Source organism: Ochotona curzoniae, unplaced genomic scaffold, assembly GCF_017591425.1.
Source record: "Ochotona curzoniae isolate NIBS_2020 unplaced genomic scaffold, NIBS_Ocur_1.0 contig_2210, whole genome shotgun sequence".
Taxonomy (NCBI): Eukaryota; Metazoa; Chordata; class Mammalia; order Lagomorpha; family Ochotonidae; genus Ochotona; species Ochotona curzoniae.
Genome location: NW_024465369.1, coordinates 11,069,936 through 11,095,787, shown reverse-complemented (window position 1 = coordinate 11,095,787; position 25,852 = coordinate 11,069,936). Strand labels below are relative to the sequence as shown.

Below are 25,852 nucleotides of genomic sequence, written 5' to 3'. Positions count from 1 at the left end.
AAAGAGGCGGATTTTTCCCCCCCTTTGGTTTTCAATTCCCTGGCGAGGCTCCTGGCGTCCGCGCCCTAAACGACCCAGCCTTCCAAGTCGAGGCGAAAAGAGCCACCTCCTCGGGCCTGCGACGCATCCAAGTTGCTGCAAGTTTTCTGGTGACTCCTACAGGGCCCCTTTCCGTCCTGCCCCCAACCCCCCTCCCCGAGGGAGATTGACAGTCGCGTGGAGGAGGTTTTTCCAGGCACAGCCTTTTCTCATGGTAATCAGCCCCCAGCATCACCTCCCGGCCGCCGCGGCTCCGGCTCCGAGCGCGGCAGGCGGACCTCGGGGACCGGAAACCGGGCGGCGGGAGGGGAGCGCGCGAGCGACCAGGTCAGCTGACCGGGCGGCGGGGCGGGGGTCGCGGGGTGCCCGGGCGGAGACCGGTCCTGCGGGGTCCCACCCACCCCCACGTGCTCCTCCGCCTGAGCTGCGGGGCCTTTCCCGGAGATCAAATGGGGAGACCGAAGCTGGGGCGGGGGAAGGAGGCAGAGCGCGCCGAGAACTGGGGGACAACAAGCAGACCTGTTTGGCATCAATAAATTAAGATGCTCAGTTTGGGTCCTGAAGTTTGCCGGTTCCTGTCAGTGGCGACAATGGGGAAAAAAAAAAAATCTGGAGCCGAAATTCAGCTCGGACTCTTAAAAATCATTTTAAAACATGAAATTATTTTTAAAAAGAAGAGGAAGAAGAAAAAGCAACAAGAACAACAACCCTGAGCTGGCCGTCCTGCTGGGGCCAGGTGACGTGCGAGATTCCACAGCCTGCGGGCCTCGCAGCAGGATGTTAGGGACGGTCTGCGGTTCTCTGGTCCTATTTAGATTTTATTTCAAAGGACTTTGCAGAGAGAGATATTCCCGAGATACATGTACAAATATTCATATACATATATATACATTTTTTTAAAATAGACTTTCCCCTCTTATTGCAGGCTCAACTCCGAATGGATTGGATTGCGAGTTTGCACGTGAGAAAACGGTTTGGCTTGGCTTGGACCCCGGCCGTCCCCCATCCCCTACACACACATACACACACACACACACACACACACAATCCTGGGGTCCCCCTCATCATCTTCGGCTTGCAACTCTAAAAAAGAAGTTGCCCACCTCCTACGTAAAAACACAGGGTCGAAATAATTCCTCCAGAAGATCAATTCCGTCTCACAACGAGAACTGGTACCTTTTTCTTCTTATTTTCTCCACATGGTACAAAATAAACAAAATTTGCTTTGAAAAAAAAATCATCAGCTGTGGCCAAATTCGAATTCCTCCCACAGCCTGTGTGTTCAAGGGCAGAAACATTTGTATCTCCCGGGGCATCTGGGGGGGGGGGGGGTTGCGGGAAGCGCTGTGAAAGTTGAGGAAATTGACAGACTGAGAGGTGAATGGGGGGACAGGCACCAGGTCCTGGCTGGAGGGAATTGGAAAACAAAAGTGCATCCTTCTCACCCTGCCTGAGTAGAGGGAATCCTGAGGAAGGCAATTTGTCTTGCCCAAGGAAACCCTTAAGGAATTATTTCCACCAGCACCACCCCCTCCGATGTCGCCTGCAACAATCTTTCACATTTGCATGGATGTATCTGCTGTTTGAATCCCCTTCCTCGGCGTTGAGCTCCGAGTGGATTATTCACGGGCAAAATAGACCAGAAAGGAGCAGTTCTCATTTGCAGGAATTGTTTGGCTGCGTGAGGAGCCGAAAGCTAGCAGATCCCAGTTTTCGCCCTCGAGTTTCCCAGCGCCCTGCGCTCCTGCATCCCACTGATGTTACGGTCCCCACTGTCCCCGACCTGGCCCTCGGACTCACAGAGGGTTCCCAACAAATTTATATGTGGGCTTCCTCCCATCCCACCGCATCTGTGCTGCTGGGAACTCTGCCGGCCTGACGCGTAGGGAGGGGCGTGCCAAGCAGGGGCGGTGGGCAGCCTCAGTATTGCGCTCAGCCCTGAGGGGGCGGGAGGACCCTTCCTGCGCCACCATCTAGGCATCCACCCTGATGGAACTTTGAATTATTGGTGTTCCTTCCTTTTTCTACCCCACATGAAATACGTCTATGTCGGAACTCCCAGTGTTAAATGTTGGGGGCTGCCTCCTATCACTGCGACGATGACTGAGCCCAGGGTAATCAGATGATTAGGTGCTTTTAATGGAAATACTTCAGAGTCAGTCTCTCTCTCTCTCTCTCTCTCTCTCTCTCTCTCTCTCTCTCTCTCTCTCTCTCTCTCAGTTCCTAAGTAACCTGACATTTAATATACATAATAAAGACAAGTGTTTTGTTAGCTATTCCATTGGACCCTTTTGACCTGAGATTATGCTTCTGTGGAGCTGGGCTGTAAGCTTCCAAACGCTACCTGGGTGCCTGGAGGGGAGCTTAGCCTGAACTCACTCTGCCCAGTGGGCTCCCTCTTCCCTCAGCACTGGAGAATGGTGGCTTAGAAGCAAACTTCCAGACAAAGAGGGGTTCAAATTATCTAAATGGGGGGAAGAAAACTAGGTATTCACAGTGGTGATGAATTTCAGAGGTGGAACTTGGTAAGTCATACACATGTTTAGTTTAGATATCTAATGGTAAAATAAGTGTAAAATATAAAAAGTAAGAAGTATATCTGACCTATGCTGGAAATCCTTTTCTTGACTAATAAATAGTTTTTACGCTGAGGATCTTGAATATTCCTCTCTGTAGGGCATACTTGATCTAAAGACTCAAATTAGGAAAGAGGTGAGTCTGTAACTAACTGAGAAAATTTACTTTCTTGCAACCTAGAACAAAATCTAACTATGGTCATGCTGGGTGGTTATTATCCACCCCCCCAACACATGCGCACACACACACACACACACACACACTTAAAATAAACATACAAAATACAAAACACACAACATACAGAATACCTCTGGGAGTGTGGATGTGGCAACCCATGTGGTGGCTTTTCCCTCTTTTGAGTGCAATTGCCAGTGACTCTTGCATTCAAAGTCTTGCTTTAGGCACATATTCAAAGCACAGTTCAAAGCAGTTTATCTTAATATAAGTAAAAGTCTAGTGTTGGATCAGAGTATTATTTGTTTCAGATTTCATCAGACTGAAAACAGAGGGCTGTAACATACTGCACAGTATGAAAGCAGAGAAACTGACGTGAGGCAGCTTGTACCCTCTTTTCACCTGCACCTTTACTTCTCCAAGGGGACCCAAAGTCTGTGGGATTGCAAGTTTATTTGTGCTCTGAGGTTCTCAAGTGCTCACTCGAAAGAAAGAAAGAAAGAAAGAAAGAAAGAAAGAAAGAAAGAAAGAAAGAAAGAAAGAAAGAAAGAAAGAAAGAAAGAAAGAAATCTCCTAGAGCTGTAAGGATTTGAGCCTGAGCCATCGGAGGCTAAGAGATTTCTTCCTTTTCCGATAAATGCTTGTGCTCAGCATCCTCAAATTTGGCTGTCTTTATTTACTTCTATATTAGTTCCAATTATGTGCAGTGTAAACCAGCTTTTTGATTAACAAAACAGCAGAGCATTGGTTAAGAACACTTAAACTTCAAAAAAAAAATTCCCCTGGGAAGTGGGCTCTGAATTGGTTAATAATGTGCAGTACTTGCTAAATTGCTGACTTCCAGATGTGGAAAATATCTTTCTTGTTTAGGACCTATGTAACCTGATTGGATTACGACAGAAGCGTCACGTTGGAAGCTTTTGAGTGATTATTTAATTAACCATACAGTAGAAAGCTGTATTCTCCAGGAAATCCCTTCCATATTTGCATAACCAATCCCTTCAGAGCAAAGGTGGAGTCTTTTCTTTTTAATTTTACTTTAATTGCAATATCAAAAAAAAAATGTACTCCAAAACTTAGACCCCATGTCGTTTAATATCATGCTCGCCGTTCCCTGCTAAGTTCCTCTGTGGCCTTTTTCTTTTTCCTCCTGCCTCTACGCACACTCCCTCACTCTGTAGTAAGGTCTCCGGGAGCTGTAGAGAGATCCAGAGATCAGTCAACTCAGCACTCTATGCTAATTTACTTAGAGACCCTTGATTAAAATGCCAAACTACTTTTAAATGTTGGGTTCCAACCCCAATCACACACCCTAAGAGTCAGTTCACACACAGCATCCCTCCCCCCCCACCACTCTGGCATCATTTTTTTTTTTTTAATTTATGAGAAAGGGTAAAGAATTTAGTTCCAGCAGCCGTGCTGAGATATCCCAGCTACTTGATGTGCATCTCAAATCTGGTCATTTAAGATATCCGCACCAGAAGAGGCAGTAGAGATTGAGGACCCGGGATCTTTCCCTTTAACTTTCGCCCCTCGGAGTTCTCCAGTTCTGTGAATGGTGTGCACCGTTTTCCGCCCTGTACTCTGTAGGATTTAGTGATGAGGATAATGATGCCAAAGGCTGGGGGGTGGGGGGGCGTGGAGAAGGGAGGGAGGGAGGGAGGCGAGAAGGAGGGAGAGAGGAAGGGAGGGAGGTGGAATTTCATTTCTTCCACTAAAGCGTTTGCGGAGACTTCAAGGTATAATCTATCCCAGATCCTTTCCCAGAGAGAAACTTGGCGATCACGTTTTCACATGATGCTCACGCTCAGGGCGCTTCAATTATCCCTCCCCACAAAGATAGGTGGCGCGTGTTTCAGGGTCTCTCCTCTCTCTCCTACAGAAAAGAAAAAGAAAAAAATGTCATTAGAAGAGGCGTAACACGTCAGTCCGTCCCCAGGTTTGTGTTTCCTGGAGTGGCCGAAAGAGATCAGTTGTAACCTGCTCCGCAGGAATAACGGTCCTGCCCCCGACACTCTGGGCGAGGTTTCCTGCAGTTTACTCCGGGAGCTGCTTCTTCGCTTCCACCTTTTTCTCCCCCACACTTCGCGGCTTCTTCATGCTTTTTCTTCTCACCATTTCTGGCCAAAACTACAAACAAGACTTCACAGGTAGGTTTTTTTTTTTCTTTCCTCCTTTTTCTCCCCCCTTTTTTTTTAATCCTTTTTTGGTGTGCTCGTCCTCCACCCTCCTTCTGAACGCTCTCGTTTTGAGTGGGGATGTGAGTGTGAAATGTGAGGGGTGGCTGTGGGTAGGAATTTCAGGTAGGTTAAGTCCTTTCTGGCGAGCTTTCGCCAAGAGTGGCTTCCTCGCTTTCTCTCGCACTCTCGCTCTGTCTCCTTCCTTTCTTCTCCTTCTTTTCCTTTTCTTTCTTTTTTTCCTTTTCTTTCCCAAATAATTTGTCCTGTACCTGTTCACTCAGGTAACCAAAGGTGTCTTTTGCTACCCTGCCTAGGAAAAGTTTTATTGGGAAGTATGTGGCTGAAATAAAAACTCATCAAGGGGAGAGCTTCTGCTCTATTTTTTAAAACCTACTTCCAATTCATTATAGTCAGTAATTAAAACTTGGCAAATACCTGTTAATAATTACAAAACTTGATCGATGCAAATCTACCAAATTCCGGGACCAGTCTTGCTGTTAGACACGACAGTTCATCTTCTCCCACCGGAGAAGGCTGTTTTCTAAGCAGAAAGTTGCTGTTTTTGTCTGCTTAGCGAGTTTCATTTCTTTATTTCATTCTTTGTGTGTGTGTACGTGTATGAAGTAACACCTCACTTCTGTGATTATAAATAAAGAAGTGAAAGTCCTCATGGAACTTGAGTCGTTTTACCAAAGTGGAAGGGGGGGGGGTTCACTGTAGCTGGGAAGCCAAGTACTGTCAGGATATCTGGGTTTGAAATAAGGCTAACTTTTGACAGTGTATTTTAAATGGCAAAGTGTCGTGGACATGGATTTAGTAGCAGGCACACAGACACACATATATCCCAGTCCGCACTTTGGCACAGAAAAGTGGAGGAAGAGATAGCAAGAGTTCCCAGAAAGAGTGGTGAGGCGGCTAACGTGAATATGTTTATCTTCCACCTTCTCCTATATTTTACACTCTCCCCTGTAATGAGGAGGGCAAGGCTACTAACTCCAGAGTTAGAAATAAAACAGGCAAAGATAAAGTTTACAGCACAAATGTCCCCCCCCCACAGACACACACACTCTCATAAAACTAACAACTTACTTTATTAAATATGTAGTTATATGCAATCGCGGGTTCAGTCTCAACATGAATACAGAAAGGCCAGCTGTTTCATCCCAGACACTTGTGTGACCATTTCTTTATTTCAGGATTTCCCCCCTCCTAACCCCACATGTCCCCACCCCCACCCCAATTTTAAATCAACAGGACAGGCAAGAAATGATAAAAATGTGTCAAACTCCAAAGTCTCTTACTAGGTAGGCTTAGGTAAATTTAAGGTGCTTTCTGAAACAGCCACTTCCCCTTCTCCCTGCACACTCCCCCTCCCCTCTCAGCAAATGTGTGGAAACTGATACTCACTTTCCAGGTTTTCCGCAAGGCTTCTCGCACAGGAGACAATAGGTACGGGGCGTGGGGGGACTGAGCGTGCTCGGCAGAGAAAGGGTTAATGGCCCTTGTGTTACAGTTTGCATCTGTTACATCTTTTATAGCCCCCCTGTTTAAACTAATCCTGGAGGCGCAGCATCTTCCCCAACCAGCGCCGAGTTTCAGGACTCTCCTCCTCTGCTGCCTGCCTCCGAGTTTCCTTTCTCCAAGTTTTGACAGTTTCAGCTGAAAAAAAAAAAAAAAAAAATGCAGCGCCTCTCTCGATTTTTAGGTACAAAAGTTTCGAAGCCAAAAAGGATACGATCATTTAGGAGAGCTTCAAAGTCTTGCCGTCATGGTTGGACTTTCTCTTTCCTTTCTTGAGGGGGGGTGCACTAACAACAACTCCAAACCAATATTTATGGGAACCAGCGTGGGGGAGCATGTGTGTGAGTGAGATGGGGGCAAATACTTAAGTAAATATTGTCAAAGTGGCGGGATGGGGGGGGGGCGGGGAGGGACAGTGTCCAAAGAGGCTTATAATTATATTTCTTATTGCGGCGTAGAATGGGAAATCTTAATTTGGAGGCGGGGGTGGGGTGGGGGCAGGAAGAGACAGTGGCTCGATGAACTCCAACAGGGGAGGGAAAGGGAGGGGGCGCGGGCCGAGTGGGCTTCCTATAATTACTATTATCAATTTGCCCGAGTGTTCTTCATCCAGGGGCTGTTTCGCGTTGTTTGTTTGTTTCTTTCTCTCCTCTTGGGAAATGGGGCGGCACGGGAGTGGTGCTGGTGGTGGTGGTGGTAGCGGTGCTGCCGCCGCTGCTGCTGCTGCTGCTGGAGGTGGCAGTGGTGGTGGTGGGAGAGAATGAGAAAAGATGAGAGCGAAAGCCAGCCTCGCCTCACCCCCTTCCAAGTTCCCGAGCCCGGCTGAGCACTTTTTCGGAGCAAAGGGTCCGCCTAGCCCTGGGTCGGGCCGTCTTACTGTACCGCCGTGTGCATTCCCTCATACGGTCAGGAGTTATGACTCATTTTGAAGATGTAATTCTTGTCTCTCTGATCCCCCTCGCGAGTGCAACACACCAAACAGTAACAAACACAAAGCGCCTCGGGGACACGGCTGGGGGCGGGGGGCGGGGAGGGGGCCGCCGAAGTTTCGCTTTGGCGTTGGGGGGCGCGGATGGGTGCTCGCCGGGGCCCTGGCCCGGCTCCCCGGGGCGGCCCGCGCGCGTTTCAATGGGCGCGGGCGATGCCCACATTGTCGCTGTGTTTGGTTGCTAGATCGAGCCTGCGTGCTGCCGAAGCAGGGCGCCGAGTCCATGCGAACTGCCATCTGATCCGCTCTTATCAATGAAGCAGCCGATCATGGCGGATGGCCCCCGGTGCAAGAGGCGCAAACAAGCCAATCCCAGGAGGAAAAACGGTAAGAAGCGGCCCGAACCAAACTTTTCCGGGCCACTCCGCGGCTCCAGACCCGGGGAGAAGGAGGGGGAGAGGGGAAAGGGACCGAGTCGGTGGCGGCAGCGGCGGCTGTGCCCGGGGCTCGCGGGCGAGCCTCCCCTCGGCGGCCGGCGCCGGAGCCCAGAGCGCGCGCGGCCGCCCGAGCCTCGGGGCGGGCGGGGGGGAGTTGGGGAAGTGCCCGGCCAAGTGAGCGTCGGGCGCCCGAGGGGCTTCCGAGCGCCGGGGTCCGGCCGCAGTCCCGCGCACCCGCCTCCGCCCGCCCTGCGCCTCCGCCTCCAGCTCCGCGGCTCGCGCGCCCGGCCCGCTGGCTCCCGGGGCCGGCTGCTGGAGCGTCCGGCCCGGGCAGGGCGGGGGCTCGAGCGCCAGATCCTGCGGGATCCCAGGGTGGAGGGAGTGGAGGACGGGTGCTGGTAGTGGTGGTGGTGATGGTGATGATTGGTGGTGGTGGTGGTGGTGGTGGCAGCGGGACTTTCAGAGTGGGATTGGGGACCCGGGGCTCTGCCTTAGTGAGGCTTAAAGTTTCTTGCCGGAGTCGCCCAGGCGCCTCTCCGTGCGCCAAGTAACGGTCCGCGCGGGCAGTGCGGCCCGGCCCGGCGCGCCCGGAGCCCAGCGTGGGAGGGTCTCGGGTAGCCCCCCGTGGGGTCCGGCGGCTCGGGCACGGGTGGGGGGGCTTCCTCTCCCGCAGGCGCTGGTCCCCTACGCGGGGGGCTTGGGGAGCAGGGCTCCGCGAGACTTTTTTTTTTCCGGGCAATCTTTTACATGACCAGGAGCCCGTTATCCAGGCTGAGTCAGGAAGGAGGAAGGAGACGTGGGGGTGCGAGGGAGAACACACGCACACACGCGCGCGCACACACACACACACACGCGCGGGGTGGGAGATGGAAGGCGGGTGACAGTTTAGTGAGGTCCATCGTGGAGTGAACCGGAGAAAGGACGAGACGAAAGAGAGAGAGGAGAGAGAGAGTGCGAGAGGGAGTGAGCGAGAGAGACCCCCTAGGTATTACCCCAAACAAAATCGTGGGAATAAAAGAGAAAAGTGATTGGCAAGAGCGCCGAAGGCGCCTGGGGGGAGGGGAAAGGGCTGGGGACAAGCTAGGCTGTAGGGGGGAGGGAGCTGCCGGAGGATACTGAGTTTAAAGAGAAGAAGAAGAAGAAGAAAAAAAAATCCAACCCCCCAAAACAAACAACAGGACCCGCGCCAGCCCACACTCGAAAGGAAACTTTCGCTCCCTTCGCTTGCCGCCGCGTAGACGCTCCCGAGCTGGGCGCGGGTCGCAGCGCCCGGACGGCCTCCCGGCCTCTAGCAACCCCGGCCCTCGCCTGGCCCGGCCCGCCCAGGCCCACTTGGAGCAACTTTCCCCCTGGAAAGACAAGGGTGCGCGCCCCGGCCAGGCCCGGCGCGGCGCGGGAGGGGGCGGCTGGGGGTGCATTGCGGGTGCTGGAGGGAGAGGCACACAAAGACCGGAGAATTTTGATTAGAGACAAATGATGTTTTCTCTCTCTCTCTCTCTCTCTCTCTCTCTCTCTCTCTCTCTCTCTCTCTCTCCTCTGTCTCGTGTGTGTGTGTGTGTGTGTGTGTGTGTGTGGTGTCTTCTGCTTGTTGTGGTGGAGGTGTCGAGCCATATGGGGGAGTGACAGAGGAATTTTAGTCAGAAATTGTTTGTTACGTTATGCTGCCTTTCCTCTTTGTGCTGTCTTTGATCTATTTGCTTGGCTTAGTATTACAAAAAAAAAAAAAAAGTACAATGATTGAGTCGAAGCTGCTTCCCCACGCTTCAGTTCAGGCTGCTGCTTTTTAAGTGTGTCTCCCTCTCTTATCTTTTAATTTAATTTTTCTTCATTCTGGTGTCTGGCATTATTTAAGGTGGTCCTCACACGGGAGACCGCCCCTTCCCCATCTCTGGGTAATTGAGAGACACTAAAATTATACCTAATGTTCCCCTCTCTTCTCTTGTGTTTCCTCTGTTCCTTTTATTAAATGTTGGTTATTGATTCTCTAGAATCAATATCTGTTGAGGGGTTCCCCCCCACCACCCTTACAAGTATCTGAAGCAGGTTGCTGATCAACTGGGTAACAAAAGCTTTGTGTCAAGGAGACTATTTTTTCTTATGTTAAAGTCTTTATTTATTTATTTTGAGAGAGAGAGAGAGGTAGAGAGCGAAGAGAACGAGATTTAAAGCAAGGCTCCCAGAAGTGTTCTTTTGCAGGAAAGGCTGTTTAGACTGCTTGTTTGTTCTTCCACTGTCTTCTTTCCACTCCCCTGGGGATTTTGTCACCGATGACCAGCCTGACCACAGCAGGGAGTGCCGGCCAGAGCTCAGGGCTGGGGGAAGAGAGAGATTCTGACTTCCGGAGACCCCTGATGGGTGGCAGCTGAGTGGGAGTCCCACCCGCCAGGGGGTTTCACAGGTGGAATGGAGTGCCAGGGAGGTGTGCGATCAGAGACCAGCAACCATTTGTCCTCCGTTCAGCCACCAACTTGGGACAAGCTTCCACACTCCCCAGTGGAAAGTCGAATTGTTCATTTCTGAGGCATTTCTCCCAGACCCTGCACCCTGAATATCAAACCTGACTGTGGCTTATAGCTACTTTAACTTTGACTGTTACATGTCTTTATCCCCACATAATCTCTGGGAAAGCATGCTATAAATTGGTTACTTGTCAGTATTTCTCATTGGGTTTAATCTGAGCAAGGTCCTGGCTTTGCGAAGCAGGTAGAAGAGTTTTTCCTCCCCCCTTTCGTTTCCTCTCTCATCAAACGCGCGTGCAATGCCTCTTTCCCTGTGGGAATTGCCAGGATTTATCTGAACTGAGTGGATTTTTCTTCCTTCTTGGGTTCATGGAAAAGATGTCACTTTTGAGCTTGTGTCTTTGCTGATAACGCTAAATATGATGATGCTTATCAAAATCATATAGAAATTCCTGGAAAGAAATAATGACAATAATCATCACAGAAGTAGAAGCTGAAAGAAAAAGAGGGAGAGCATCCAGAAACCTACAATGGCACTTTATATAATTTTAATGAAGTCAACAGGGTATATATGGACTAAGGCGACAAGGAGATAAGATGTGGAAAGCAGTGTGTGAGTTTGAAAGGCTGGTCAGGAACATGGGTTAGAAGACAATGCTGTGTGCAATTATTAAAAAGCAAAGTAGATGTAGGCAGTTTGAGGAAAGCAGATGTACAGAGGAACTTAAAAAATCCAACCTTCCAGATTCTTAGGCAAGAACAGTGGCCAGCACCAAGCTAACCCAGAGTGGACAGTCAGCCACCTTTATCCCACATGGAAAGGAATGGGCTCACTGCTGAGAAAATAAGATATGCAGGAGGAAAGGGGGAGCATGGTGAAGGGGTAGGCGAAGAAAAAACGAGTTGCCCGCAGACAAGAATGTGTGTCGGTTTCAAGAAAGTTCAGTCAGATGATCCTCAGACGCCTGACTCACTTGGTAACACTTTCACTAAAGCCGGAGAGGAGGGGGGAAACCCAGCCCCCTTTGGATTCCCTTGGTTATAGACCACTATCTCCATGCAGCCAGGGAGGCAGAGAGAAGTACCCGGAGCAGGAGCTGCCTGGCTGCTGCCTGCCACCGGAGCGGGCCCATTGGCAACTTGCAAAGTTTCTCGTCTGTGCCCCTGATTCCAGCAGCGCTTCCTGGGATGCTCCTTCTTGCCTCCTGCTTCCCACAGAGCCCAGGGAGAGGGGCCTGCTTCCCCTCCGCCAGCTGCCTCCCAGCATCACCCTCTTGCAGGCTGCAATGCCAATGGAATGGGGGAAAGCTATTTGTTTTAGAGAAGGAAATAAAGCTGTCTTTGAAGAGAAGCCTGAATTCAGAAGGGATGGAAAGGAAATGAGAAAAGGAAAGAAAAGTTTGATCTGATTTTTTTTCCCCCCTCCAGAGTTTCTGTTGAAGGGTTGGGCACATTGTGTTGTGAATGGGAGAACTTTGTACTAACACCTTTTGGTCGCTGCTTCTCGGTGGGTGAATGAAAAGGAGTAAGGTGAATGTTCTCAGGGCTTTGAGTCCAACAGGAGACACAAGCTGTTGAGCAGAAATGATGATCACTGTTTAAAATCAAATCTGTCTGCTCAGCATGTCCTCCAAAGGATAGAGGTGTTTGCTGGTGGGGATGTTTGGAAACAGCAAGAGATGGGCAAGTTTCTGCTGTCTTAGAGGTGCTCCCGTGGAAAGGAAAGGAAAGACATGCAATCCCTTATCCAGAATGAGGTTGCAAGTTCTCTTTCCTGAGAGGTACAATTAGGGTGGGGCAAGCTGGGTTCAAGAGTCCCCCCAATGTTCAGAAGCAGCTATGTTGCCTAAGGCCCACAGTTCGGCTGCAGAACTTGGTTATCTTTGCAAGGGTGGCAATCTCTGGCAGGTGAATTTCTTCCTAAAGTTGCTGGTCTCCCAGGGAGCTCGATTAGCTGGCTGTCAGAACGTTCAGGCGGTGTGGTGGCAGGTACCAGTCCGTCTTGATCCCCTTGTCTGTGTGGAGAGTTTCAGCAAGTTTGCCCATGCAGCACGCTCACAAGGCCAGGGGCTATGTATCTAGCCTGATCTATTTGTTTTATTTCAGTTTGGGAACACAAAGTCAACTGGGGCAGAAACATGCTGGCTTTGCAGCAGAGCTAAGAGCCTGGTGGTATCCGCAGTGTCATGGCCCACCAGGGGCCAGGGCTGGCTAAGGATTTTAAACTTTACATCGTTCTTCTGTTGACACCTCACAACAAATGTGCCGCATCTTGAAGCATTGATTTTCAAACACAGATAAAAAGCAGTATTAAAGTTGCTCCCTGCACTACTAGGTCAGATTTCAGATGCTTCCCTTCTTTCTTTCTTCATTTGCTTCAAGTGAAGAAAATTCCAAGGGCTTATCAGAAACCCTACTGCTGAATTAAGACTATTTCCTGGGGGGGGGGGGGCGTGTAAGGAGTGGGGGGGAGGGATGCATGGTGACCCTGAAGGTAGGAAAAGAGGGCGGAGGCGTTGCTAGTTCCCTGACACTACCGCATTTATTCCAAGATGTGGGAGATTCTTTCCCTCACAACAGTTTTTGTCATGTGCATTCTTCAATGCTTCCAAGGCTTTTTAAGGTGCATTCTCTTCTGTGTGAAAAGGAACTCTTTGTCCTTTTCCTCCCCAGCACCGAGGCTTCCCAAGGTACACACTATTTTGTGCCTGTCACACGGAGAGGGAGTGCAGGTTTGCAAGGCTCACAGACAATTGATTGTCTGCCCTAATGTGTTTCATTTACATGTTTATAACGTCAATGGTGCTGGGGTGTCCACTGTACCATTCATTCCCGCATTCCCACAAGGGGGCAATTGTCTGAATAGCCAAGTCAGACACCTTTTTGATTGCTCTTTGGTTGTCTTTTTAGAGCAAAGAGATAAAGGAGGGAAATCTGTAATGCAGAAACACTAGTTGAAAATATACAGAATTGAATGTCACCACAAAAGCAGACGTTAACATAATCCCAAATACGCTTTTTAGCCAAGCTGTGAAGGTGGGGAAAAAAAAATAATAATTCAGGGGCGAGGCAAGGATGACTTAAAACCAATATATGGAATCCTATCCTACCCCTAGCCCTCTTCATTTCTTTGCTTTCTTCAGCAATCAGAAGATGAACTGTGATTTTGCTTTTCATTTTTAAACCTTGAAACAGGCACCTCTTCATTATTTGTGTGTTTGCTGTGATTTGTGAATCTTGTATATATTTATATAGCTCTGTTTATACCAACACCATCAGCTTCCCACTTGAAAAACCTATTGAGTGACTATTTGGGCTTCGGGGAATGTAAACTTTTAAAAAGTAGGATCCAAGTATTTCTTCATCAAGCATTTTTTTTAAAGGGAAAATGATAAAAATCAGTAGGCTCAATGGAAGCCTCTGCCTTAATAACTATGTGCCAAATACTTTTATCTTGGGTGACAGTTGTGTCAGAGTGAAAGCTCTCAGGAAAAGTGTAACTAGTAGTTACAAAGTAAATAAAGGATTTCGAGGTAAGATGTTCTGCAGTGTTTTATGCTGTGTGTGGTGTTGTTCCCCTTGAGGGAGGTGAGAGGAAAAACCATTCATGCGTGTATTTTTGGCTTCTTTCTTCTTACAGTTCTTCCTTAGATACGATGCATATATGTGGCTCACATGAATACACCTGCTTATCATTATTATTATTATTAAATATTTCACAGTTCAGATGATGTCTGGTTGGTTCATTTAGGTAAAGCAGTTCAGTTATTAGAACTTCATCATATTTCACGTGTGGTCCACAAGAACAGAAAACACCAACTCTTGTGTCATCTGGTGGGAGGTAAACAAGCTGGTTACGGGGCGGGGGGCAGGGGGCTTTTATAATTCTGTAGTAAATTAGGAAGGAAAAAAAATTGCCATCCTGTGAAAAGATGTTTGCCTCTCCAGGCAGACACACACACACAGTAGCTGCACCGTTAGCTGAACCCCTGACACGGCGGTCTTTGGAATGCCTTAGGTATGATTTCACTTTCGCTCACATCAATGCTGACCTGAATGCCTTTCATATCTGATCCGCCGTGTCTCTCCCAGTAAACATCCCCTGAGGGCAGAACAAAGAAAGGAGCTCTTCTTCTTCTTAATCACAATTCAGCCCTTTCACCGCCGGCAGTCTCCATTTGCATTCTGCCACAGAGAGCCAAGATGAAAAGAGAGAGGGAGAGAGAGAGAGGGAGAGAGAGGGAGAGAGGGAGAGAGACAGAGACAGAGACAGAGGGTGGTAGCTGAGTAAAATAACTTAGGTGTTTGTGGCTGTTTGTTGAGCTTTGCCTAGTTACCAGCCTTCTCTAGTTGATGCTCCACCGGGCCCAGTCCCTCCTGACAGGCGGATTGTGTTACAAGATGGCTTGTCTGTGCTATTCATGGCCACCCGCTCAACACTTGAGGTAGAAAGTGTCAGAGAGGGATCAGATGCTCCCCCAGAAGCCTGTTCGCTATGGGGTCAGGTGTGTGCACTTCCCGCCCTTGAGTGCTGCCTCCGAGTTGGCTGTGTGACTGTGCTACCAGTGGACCAGGGAGGTGAGGACCCTGCAGGTGGGAGGGAGGCCCACAGGCAGGAGCCTGGGCACCACACTCTGCCCTCCTGCCCGGCGCTCATGGATCAACCCTCAGGAAAACTGGAAAAGACTTTCCCATTTTCCCCCATGACTTTTTATGATAATTCATATTTTCAAATGAAAGGGGAAAAACGCCAAGAAAGAAACTCTCAAATGAGCCAAGAAGGGAAAAAAAAAATCCTCTGAAAAGAATTTTAGGGGGAAAAGTTGTTCTATTTTAAAAAGCTTTGAGGGCTGTAAAGTGCCACGTTTTTCACACCTTCTCCATACTTTTTTTTCAGATTTTTTTAGTATGTTTAACATTTGTGAGATGACAGCCTTTTTGTATCTCAAACTGGATGCTTTCAGATTTGTAGGGAGGGGCTGGTGGTATTCATATTCTCTGGAGAAAGTTTGTGCCTACAGGGCTCCTTCCTGGGAACGACTGAAACCCTCGCAGGCGGACCTGTCAGGTTTAACTGTGCTATTTACCTCCATTTGCAACAAGCAAAAGTAACATGCAGTTAATGGTACTGGAATGAGACCATAGCTAGAGCAAAAACCTCTCGTGACAACTTTTCAGCTGCATTATCTTGCTTCTAAACTGTCTTGTCTTTTTTTTTTCCCCCCTTCCTCAAACCACGGTGAAGATACCGGCAGTTTTTCTTCAATAATTAGATTAAGCAACAGTGCACATGCACACCGCGCACAACTTTGGAAGTACAATCTTCAAGCAGTAGAATGAATTATTTCAGATGGGGGTGGGGATAGGGGGTGGGGTGGGGGATTCCAATAGTCGTGGTGGCATGTTGCACTTATCAGAGCCAGACTCACGGGAGATATTAGAAGTTGTATGTGAGCATGTGACACAGATTCCTGAATTTTTTTTTTCTTTTTCCCACAAGATTTACAGAATTTACAAAAAGAGATTATCCCTACACCTTCCACCCCTTCTATCCACCCCCATGACCCAAGCAATGAAGGATTTAGGCAGATTTACTTCAGTAAACACCTTTGGACACTTGGGGGGAAAGTGGGAGTCTGTTTGGAAAAGGAGGCTTTTGTTAAGTGAGGTACCGGGATAATGCTTTACCAGGCAGCTGTGATATTAACCTACCCAGCAATGCGGGAACACTCTTTAACTCTTTGAGTGCCTGTCCACTTGTGCCCCAGCAGATAAAATCCTGACCCTCTCAACACTTAGAATTCTGGCTCTAGCAGTTTATTATTCAGACAAGTCTTATAGACATGAAAACTGTTCAAGCTTTTAAAACAATGTGGTTTAATTAGATGAGGTGGACTTACATTGCTCATAAGCCCTCCAAATGGTGGTTTATAATTGGCAAGGAAAAAAAGAGAGAGAAAAGGAATAAAAGCAGCACATTAAAAATTCCAGGAAATATCTTTGGCAAAGCTATTTTCATTTCTAGCTTTTAAAATATTAGGCTAAGGTAGCTGGAGGGAACAAAGCAGCTGGTCCGCTCTCCTCAAGACATCAGAAGTTGGTGATCAGGAAAGGGGCTTTAACTTGAAGAGCTGCAAGAGGCCAGTTCTCAGGCAGTGAGTTATCTCAGGCTCCGCATCTTTTCAAGGGGGAAGCATTGCCTATCTGTTCGAGCCTGGGAGGTCATGTGAACTGCACCGCCCGGGCCTCAGGCTGACTGTTCCAACTTGAGACTTTCCAAAGCAAGCAGAGAGGCGTGTATGTCTGAAGAAAGAGTTAATGGGTTATTTTTTGCTGGGCACAAGAATAACTTTACAGGTGTTGCATTTGGGCTTAAATAAGATTGCCTTATTTAGTTTCGAAAAAGAGTGTAGGTGTCAACGTTCAAGCAGCCATAAATGTGTGAGAAAGTAAAGGGTATGAGACATGACAGAATTAAAGGTGTTTGCTATGTTGTTACCCCGTGTGTCAGGCTGCAAGCTCCTTTTGTCACAGCCTCCTGGTGATTTGACAGCACGGATCTACTTCCCTTCTAGGTGAGACAGCATTTTTTAACCGGAGTTATAAATATGGTGTGCCCTTCATGATGCACACTGCCTCCCAGGCCTGTAGATCCTGTCTCAAAGCATCTTGCCCCCGAAACACAATGAACAAATGCCTGCATCCAAGGGGGCTGTGGGCTTGGGGCCCCCGGGCAGCGCCAGCATCACAGTAGCTGGCATTGACTGTTGTTTGGCAAGAAGGTCCCCTGCCAAATCATCCAATAATTAAGTTTTATGTTATTTGTATGAACGACCAAGCATGCAGTATTCCTTTGCAAATCAAAGAGAAGCTTAAAATTACTTTTTGAACACTTTCAGACCATGGTCAGGTCACAGTTTGGGGGCTGAATTAAAATGATCTCATTCATGATCTAATTGAGGTTGGCAAAACCTTAGCAGTAGCAGGAGTACATAAATATAAATCAAAGACCAAAATTTAGCAAATCATATCATTTGCTAGAAATCTGCTCATGAATTATTCTCCGATTGCCAACCCAGAAGTTAAAGTTTGTCTCCCCTCAGCAACAGTCACTGTGCATATTTTTTCAGGCTTCTGACAGGGAAGTTAGAGGAGCTGCAAAGAGAAAGAAGGAAGATGATCAGTGTCTCATCAGATATTGTGCAGGGTGTGTGTGTGTGTGTGTGTGTGTGTGTGTGTGTGCGCGTGTGTGTGCACGCGCACGCAACCTAAGCCAGGATGAGAGCTGATAATGCCTACAGTCACAGTGGGCACTGCAGTCTCGGCTAGAAATGACTATGGGCTTCTGAAAACCAGAATTTGCGAGAGCGTGCAGCCTGGACTGCTGAAGGCTGTAAGGGGAGCAAAGACTTCAAGAAGGATCTGCGTAAACTTTGCTTTCATTTTTCTATTGAGGAATGTAATCATCCTAAGGAATCACGAGGATTTGCAAATGCAGTTCTAAGGTTGCTGAGATCTGAAGCAGTTGTCAGAAGACAATGCAGAATCCGTGGAGTGCATAACTTGCCTTTCTTTCTTGCCAGCTTAAACTATAAAATGAAAAATCCATATCATTTGTCCTGTAATCTATGGGATTGAATGTCGCACTCCCTTGTCTGTAATCCAGTTGTAAAAGTTGTTCATTTTTCTTGGTTGGCTTTGTGTTATTTCAGTTCAATTTGACATATACTCTACTATAAGCTGGAATAGGTCTAATTCTGAATTTGAATAATTTGATGTTAAAATTTTAAATACCATTAGATGAAGATACGCTTTCCAACACTAAACACAGAATATGGTGAGTTTAGCCAACTTAGTTTATCACAAGAGCAACTATACAAAGGTTTACTTTGAGAATCTGATAAGGAGAAAACAATTCAAAACAATCTCAGGTAATAAAGGTGAATAGCTACCTTCTTTTGGGAACAAGTACTTGTCATGAATGATATCCCATGACAAAAACACAAAACATATTCTCCATAAAAGGCTCCAGTGATTTCCTCTTTTAATTGTTATGGTGCACGTCAGACAACCCAGTGAGTTTTGTTCTTTATCTTCTGTTTCATTATTTGTCTATGTAATCAGCTCAAGGAAAGACAGGTATCCCTGGCAAGATGATATCTGCCAGTTCCCCAAATAAGAAGTCATTCGTTATTACTTAATCAGCCGATGGGGACATCATGCCATATAGGATCTGAGAATTTTCCTAAGTGGATGGGCAAATGTCAGGGAATTAAGCACCCAAATTACCTATAAATGTAGCGCAGCAAATTCACTGTTTCCTCACATTTATTTCTAGAGTCTGTATATCCAAGTAACCGTAATCAAAGAAACTTTGCCACTTGCCTGTTCTTGGAAGTACCTTTGTTACTATTTTAGAAACAAGCACATCAATGGAAGTGTTTCACCTCATGAAATTTCTCAGTTTTAAGAAGTGGGATTTATATATAAAGAACTCACTAAGCTGTGTTTTCATAATAAGTAGACCCATTAAGAAAGAAATATCTTTAAGCAAAATGTTTGTCTTCTAAAGATTTCCCATCACCTTTGCTCTGTAATGGGAATCTGAAGCTAATACAACCCACAGGCACACATTGCCATACTGACAAACACAAATGCACCCATAGCATCCAAACTTCGGGACTTTCCCTCTTAAACAGTTACTACAGCCACAGAATTTGTGAATGAAAGCAAAACAGTAGAGGTGAGGAATTAAAGTAGAATCTTGTTTAGTAGAATCTATTGTAAGGGGAAAAAAAGTGTTCCCAGTGTCACATGACTCTTAATGAAACTTGCACCTATTAATTTAAGATTTGAGTGTGTTATTTGGGATAAATTACTAGCTTTGTGCTTTAAAACTGTTTTTGTCCATTTTCTTTCGATATGTACAGCCTTTATACAGCTTATCCTGAACTGGTGGCAAATTATTACGGCTGTACAACAGTACTCTGGATTCCTGAATAAAGTTTGAAGGTAGTGAAGAAAAAAAAAAAGAGGGATTTAAAACTCAACAGGACACTCAGAAATGTGTGCAGTTTTATACTTGGGCAGATAAAGTGTGAGGTAGCCTTGCCCTGTGAAACCAAGACCACAAATGATACGTGTCGGTAGGTCCTTTGATAGGACTTCGGGCCACAGTGTTTTTGTGCTGTCAAACTGCTATGTTGAACAAACACCTCCTCTGGGACAAAGTGATAAATGTAAAGAGAAGCTGGCTTCAACCAGTCTCAGCAGCCTCCTCAAACCACCGCCCCCCTTCCCACACCAAGCTCCCAGGCCCACCTCCTGCTTCCTTTGGACCCTTTACCTGAAGTGGACACGGAAAGGTGCCCACTAAGCTCTTTCAAGGTATCCTGGTGAGCTATGATTGATCCTCCCCAATCTTAGGAATCAGTTCTCTGCAAGTACAGGCAAAGTCCTTTCCGTGGCAGGCTTTATCTCGTCTTCTTAAATGGAGCTGGACTGAGCGTCTAAACTTTGGCCAACTTGAACTTTTTCCACCTTTGCTCAATCATTGGAAAACCACTTGCTTGCCTTGTCTTTCCCCTAGTCACTTGAGTTTTATTTTCTAGTGTTCCGGCAATTACATTGTGCAACACAAAACAACATTTTGCCTGAAAAATCCGAATGCTCTTACCTCTGACTTTCCACTTCCCAGCCTTCGCTTAGGGCTCACATTTCAAATGTATAGTCAACTGATATTTTTTTCCTACTCTCTCGGAGCCATTATTCTCTGCCTGAAACCTGTTTACTCGGGCCTTTGTGTGTGGGTTCTCCCCCCCCCCGCCCCGACATTAAATGAATTTCCATCTTTTACTTCTGCAATCTCTAAGAAATAGATAAACCATTATATTTTTTCCCTGCTCGTATTTTAAAGTGGTGATCCTGACAGCAGGACGATTATTGCACTTTATGTTTTAGTGGATGTTTGCTGTTGCTAGTTACAGCAACACTTATCATAAGACAGCAAGAAAAGAGTAGTCCCTGGTAATTAAAGTAATGAAATATTCATTTACTCTACCTTTTCTGTAGTCTCACAAATTAGGCTGCTACATTTAATGCCTGCACTGCCTCTGTTTTTATTATAATGGCAGCTTTCGCATCTGCAATTAGGACTAATTCTGACAGTTACAATTTCTGAGGGATGGTAAACAGTGAACGAGATGTGCAGCAGAGGTATTACACGTGAAAAGCCCTTGTCTCTTTAACCTTGCTGTTTTTTTTTTCCTCGCAGAGGTTACCTTTTCCCGATGGTGCAAAATCGACTTGACATAACTGTTCATCAGTTTCAGGGTTTTCCCTGGAGGTATTTGCATCAAATCAGCCCAGTCAAGCTTCAAGTTGAAATTGGCAGGCCAGAAACTCACAGGGTAGAGACTGGAAAAGAGACAGCCAGAGTACAGGCAGCAAACTGACAGCCGCAGAGTGAAAGACAGGGGGAGGGGAGGGCTGGAGAGGGGAGAGCGAGAGCTTTTCAACTTTAGTGTTCGGGAAAGCTGGGCTGCTCGCGGCAGCACCTCAGCAGCACCGCATCCAGCAGCAGCCTGAGAGGTCAGGACACAGCACATCTTCAGCTGATTCTGACTGCTCGGGCTCCCAGCCTGCCCCGGGGTTCTGGCTCCCTTCATCTGATTGGATGCTTAGAGAGGAGTGGGCACACTTAAGGGCAGGAAAGTTCTGAGACGCCTCCTCAGTACTTACCATGACAGAAAAACCAAACCTCATGATCACTGGTACAAGAGGAAAGTAAGGCGGCTTGGTGTGTGTGTGTGTGTGTGTGTGTGTGTGTGTGTGTGTGTGTTTATTTATTTTGCCCTAATTGTTACCTCCAGGTTGGTTTTCTCTGGGTTTTTGCCTCGGAAGCTGATTATTCTCAGAGACCAGAGGACAGGGGCATGTAGTCAGACATTGAAAAACAAAAGCATTTTTGGTCAACACAAACAGTCACGCAGCAGAATTATCTTGAATCGAGTGGGGTTCCAAGTTCTTCTTGTCAAATAATGCCCTTCTATACTGATAATGTGAGAACGTGTATTTGGCTGTGTAAAGGCCAAGAACTGTAGCGACGAAAGTCAACTTTCATTCTACTACCACAAGTGTCACTTTAAGAAAAATTCTGATTGCAAAACTTTCAGATTCTTTCACAATGAAAACAAATATGAAAAGCGTTCCTTTGCCCGAGTACACTTTTTTTTTCCTCATTTATAATTTTTTTTAAATCTTTTTTCATCTCTTGTAATTTCAGGGAGTGGGAAGGGGGCATGTTTACTAGAGGACTGAAAATCCTCCTCACTTTCCAACCAGACTTGGGGGTCGAATAAGCTCTTGCTTTCAAACCGTCTTGCAGCTCTGTGTATGACAGGCGTTGGCTGATCTGCTGCTACCCATTCGACAGGCACTGTTCAACTAAAGTGGTGTGACGGCACAGTTTTGTTAAGCTGTGAACAAAGGGCTGAAGATGCCGTGCTGGCATCATCCACGTGCATATTGGCCTTGTCACAGTTTTGCTTGATTTAATGCTCTGTTTATTCCTAGATATTAAAACTTAAATTCCAAACAATATGTTTTCAAACAGTGCATACCAACTTTATTTTAAAAGCTTTAACTTGGAAGACCCGAGGGTCCATTTGCTTGTCCAGTTTCAACGTAGTCAACATTAAAACAGAGCTTTTGAAATAAATAGATTGCCAGTAGCCTCTTAGCTGTTATCCATTTAAAAATGGGATTCCAGTCTTAAAAGTCTTATTAGGGTAAAAGATTTGTTTTTCTTTGATCATTGCTTGAAAGTCATTATTTATTTCCAACGGTGGATTTTCATATAAATTCCGGAGGAAAAGTTACCTCGTGTGTAGCAGTGCACTGTCAGGGTGCACTTTTAAAAAGATATTTTTCAAAAAGATGTTCAGTAATAAAAACAAACCATTTACAAGTACCTGTAAGACCAAGCACATTGCCATCAGCGGGGGAAAAAAAATCAAGGGAGTTTATGTGAAAGCAAGTTCTACTTAAGAGATAACTAAAGAATTAGGATGGAGGCTTAAAAATAAAATAATTGTTACAGAAATCCTGTTCCTCAGACAACAGACAGTCCTTCAAAAGAAATCTTGAGTTTGGTACTAAATTTAGATTCCAGCGTCCCATTCAATGTGTCTTGAGCTTTATCTGTGCTGGGTTTTTTTTTTCCCCCCTCTCCCTCTTTTTCCTCTCTTCAGGTTTGCTTCAAATGTTTGCTAAGAGATTAGTTAGCAAGTTTATATTGAAGAGGTAGCCATGGGGAGCGGCTCTCTGCTGAAAGGAACGCGCAGTGGGTCAGAGTGTGAGGATACAGGGAGCTAAGACTTGACTGAGGCCTGGGATCAGGTACTTTATTTTCTCTCAAAGACAAACGGCTGGGATTGTAAAAAGGCTCGAGGGATGCCATCTCCCAGCAGGAGCACAGATGTTACCACTTTTGGAAACTTCCAAACAACCGTTATTGCTGGAATAACTTTATGAAAAAAAAAATTAACTCTATTGCCAGAACACTCCCTTTTCATTATGTAAAGAAGCTATAATTTGAGATATTCGAGGTTATTTTTACCTCCATTCATAAAGCAGAAGCTTTCTTGAGAGCTGTTATGAATAAGGTGTGGAAAGTGGCAAAGAAGAAATACACAGCAGTATGGAAGTTGTGCTGCTAATCACCAGCAAGGTTACGCTGAAAACCTGAAATCGAATCTCCAGGGTAAAACACATGCACATTTGCACCTGACTCAAGTACACTTTCTAGCAATGACAGTTTAACTAACTGAAATGAATTGCCCCTTCCTCTTTTTTTTTTCCATTAGTAATTTATTCAGTGTTCCTTTAGACCAAATAATTCTCACCGTCAGAAAAGGTGATACAGATGGGGGTTACTAGGTAAGAATAAGTTTTTCTTGGTCTTTAATGGATAACATCCTACATGAGGAAGACTTCCACCTGCTAGCAAACTCTCTGAGGCCTATTTTATAAGTTTCATTAGAGATTTCTGTGTCCATAGACATGAATGTGATTCAAGGTTGCAATCTCCAACCTGGCAAAAGAATAGAGCTTTTAATATATTAGTGGGGCAGACTCTTACTTATTAGACTGACTTTTGGCTTCAGTTTGGCATTTCCTATTAAAACTTTGTTACCAACTATTTATAAAGGAGACAGACAAACAGAAGTCGATCCAAACACTCCTTCCCCTCTAACCCCATCTCAACACTCTCGGTTTTGTCCTGTCAACTCGACATTCTATCTTTCAGTTGCTCTAAATGAACCCATAAGCTCAGCTATGTTTTGTAACAAATGCATGGCTAGGACTAACATGGCTGCTCACCTTTTAATGAAATGTCCTAGTTTAGGCTCTTCTAAGAATTCGAGGGTAAAAAAAAAAAAATGAAGCTGAAAATGAGGAGGTCTCGTAAATAGTTTCCGTTGAGCATCCACAATTGGTTCCATGGCCTTTTCCTTTTTTATTTATTTATTTTTTCTGGCTGGCAGGAATGGCATAGCCCTGTACCCCCATCCAAAAGAGCACATTTCAGAACTATTCATTGGATGGTTGGAGGCACACACTGGCCTTGGGATTCCAAAGGGGCACATTAGTTGAGAATGTCCCTGAGATAGGGAGTGAGAGTGAGGTTAGTCTCATGCCTTCCTGAAGGGATTTCTAACTCCTGCGTGAATAGTAAGCGTGGATTACCGAGCTGTAAGTTAGCATACGGTTTCATAAACAGGTCTTGATGGCTGCCTTTTCCCCCATCCCATTCCTGGCTGAGTGAGGAGTAAGCTCTGCTTCACACAAATAAGATCTTTGAATTTATCTGCAATGAGGTACAGCTTTAATGATCTGTATCTGCAAGCCAGAAGCATGAATGTGATCTCATTGTATCGTAGCGTAGAGATGAGATAGGCCAGCGCTACAACACACCAGTGCATTGTGCCTGGGTGTCGGGAACAATCCTTCCATTGCCAAAGCAGCAACTCTTTATTTTTTGTCATTGTTTCCTTACCTCACTTGTATGCTTCTTGTGATACAGATCTGCGTGAGTTGTGCAAGCTTCAGACTTGCCAGCCCCCAGCTCCCAGGCCTAGTGCAGAGTAATTCATAAACTTACCATATTAGACTATCAGATTGAAACCAAGGGTTGCTACTAGTGGTGGAATTGGAAAGCCCATTGTTTTGATTATCATTTCATCAGCCCCAACTGATACTAGTATGCTCAAGGAAAACATACTTCAGTTACAGTTGATTTTCAGATTCCAAAATGGTGCTGCAAAGCCTGTGCATCTCTAATTATATTTTATGCTAGGCTGTGCAATACCAAAATATACGCCACAGCAATCAGTGAGTGAACAGTATCAATCAATTTGTAAACAGATGAAGTCACTCATTCCCAAACTGGTTTTCCAAAAACAATTACTAAATTACAATAGAAAAAAATTGTACAGTTACTGTATTTGTGTGCTGTGTTACAATCAACATACCAGGGAAACAAAACAATTTAATGCAGAAAAATCATCATTCATCTACATTATAATTGCTTCTTTTTCACATCTACAGGGCGGTTAATTAAAATTGTGATTAAATGCGGTCGCGCTGCCTAAGATGTCTTGCCCAAAACAGGTGGTACAGAATTTAAAAGTAAAAAAAATGTAATTAGCATTGGAAATTGAGAAATTGCCTGTAAGAATCAGTGTTAATTTCAGTCAGTGATGAGGTAATTTATAAATGAATGCAGTGGAGGCTGTGCAAATGCACAATTGCCTTCCTTGCCATTCTTAGCATTCTCAGCATGCAGGTGAAAATGTTTTCAAAATATTGAGGTAATTTGAAAATCAATCCATGCATTCTGTATCTTTTTTCTCCCATTTGTACCGAATGCTGAACAAATGCTGCCATCGGAGGCACAACCCACCAGTTTTTCACTTTCTGTGCCGCCCTTATTTTAGACCACGAGTAAGAAACCTAACAACACAAATTGCAAGCCTCAAGTTGTGATTCATCACGTTCCAACACTGTGTACCTGGAGTTGAGGTACATGTGTTTGCTGCAGAGTGCTCCTGTCAATACAATAGAGACCTGGAGGAAAATCTTTCCACTGCACAGGTAGTTGAGAAACACCATTACCTGAGTTTCAATTTTTAGAGTTTAAAGAAGAGAGAAAATTTAGGACTGGAATATTTTTCTTTGAATTTTTGTCTTAATGATTCCACTTACAAACTTCTAAAACCAGTTACTAAAGTTATTATTAGAAGTTCTTGCTTTTTTTTTTCCCTGAGTGAACTCTGCTTGTTAATATCATACCCCCTTTCAACCAAGACGCGGCTTTCCAACAAGATACGCCATCAACTGAATGGATTTCCCCCATCTTATTTTCCCCCTTAGTAGACTCATAGTTTGGACAAGACTAAAAAAAATGATTTCTGTTTCTACTGTTAAAATCAGAAACACAAAGCTTTTTTTCTAATGAAAGAAACTTAACGTTTC

At 45.7% G+C, this 25,852-nt stretch overlaps 1 protein-coding gene across 7 annotated transcripts in view; it reads left to right on the top strand.

The window, feature by feature from the left end:
- Positions 1-4,729: 4,729 nt before the first annotated feature.
- The window catches only part of ZEB2 (zinc finger E-box binding homeobox 2), a 133,055-nt gene continuing 111,932 nt past the window's right edge, over positions 4,730-25,852 (top strand). For 2 of the 7 annotated variants that reach the window (XM_040971541.1, XM_040971539.1), the window contains exons 1-2: positions 4,730-4,940; positions 7,665-7,806. In XM_040971541.1, coding sequence (XP_040827475.1) covers positions 7,734-7,806 — 73 coding nt within the window. In that variant the 5' untranslated portion in view covers positions 4,730-4,940; positions 7,665-7,733. Of the gene's footprint in view, positions 4,941-6,586; positions 6,676-7,254; positions 7,473-7,664; positions 7,807-25,852 lie in introns of those variants that run through there. The other 5 variants (XM_040971540.1, XM_040971536.1, XM_040971535.1 and 2 more) reach the window with 5 other exon arrangements.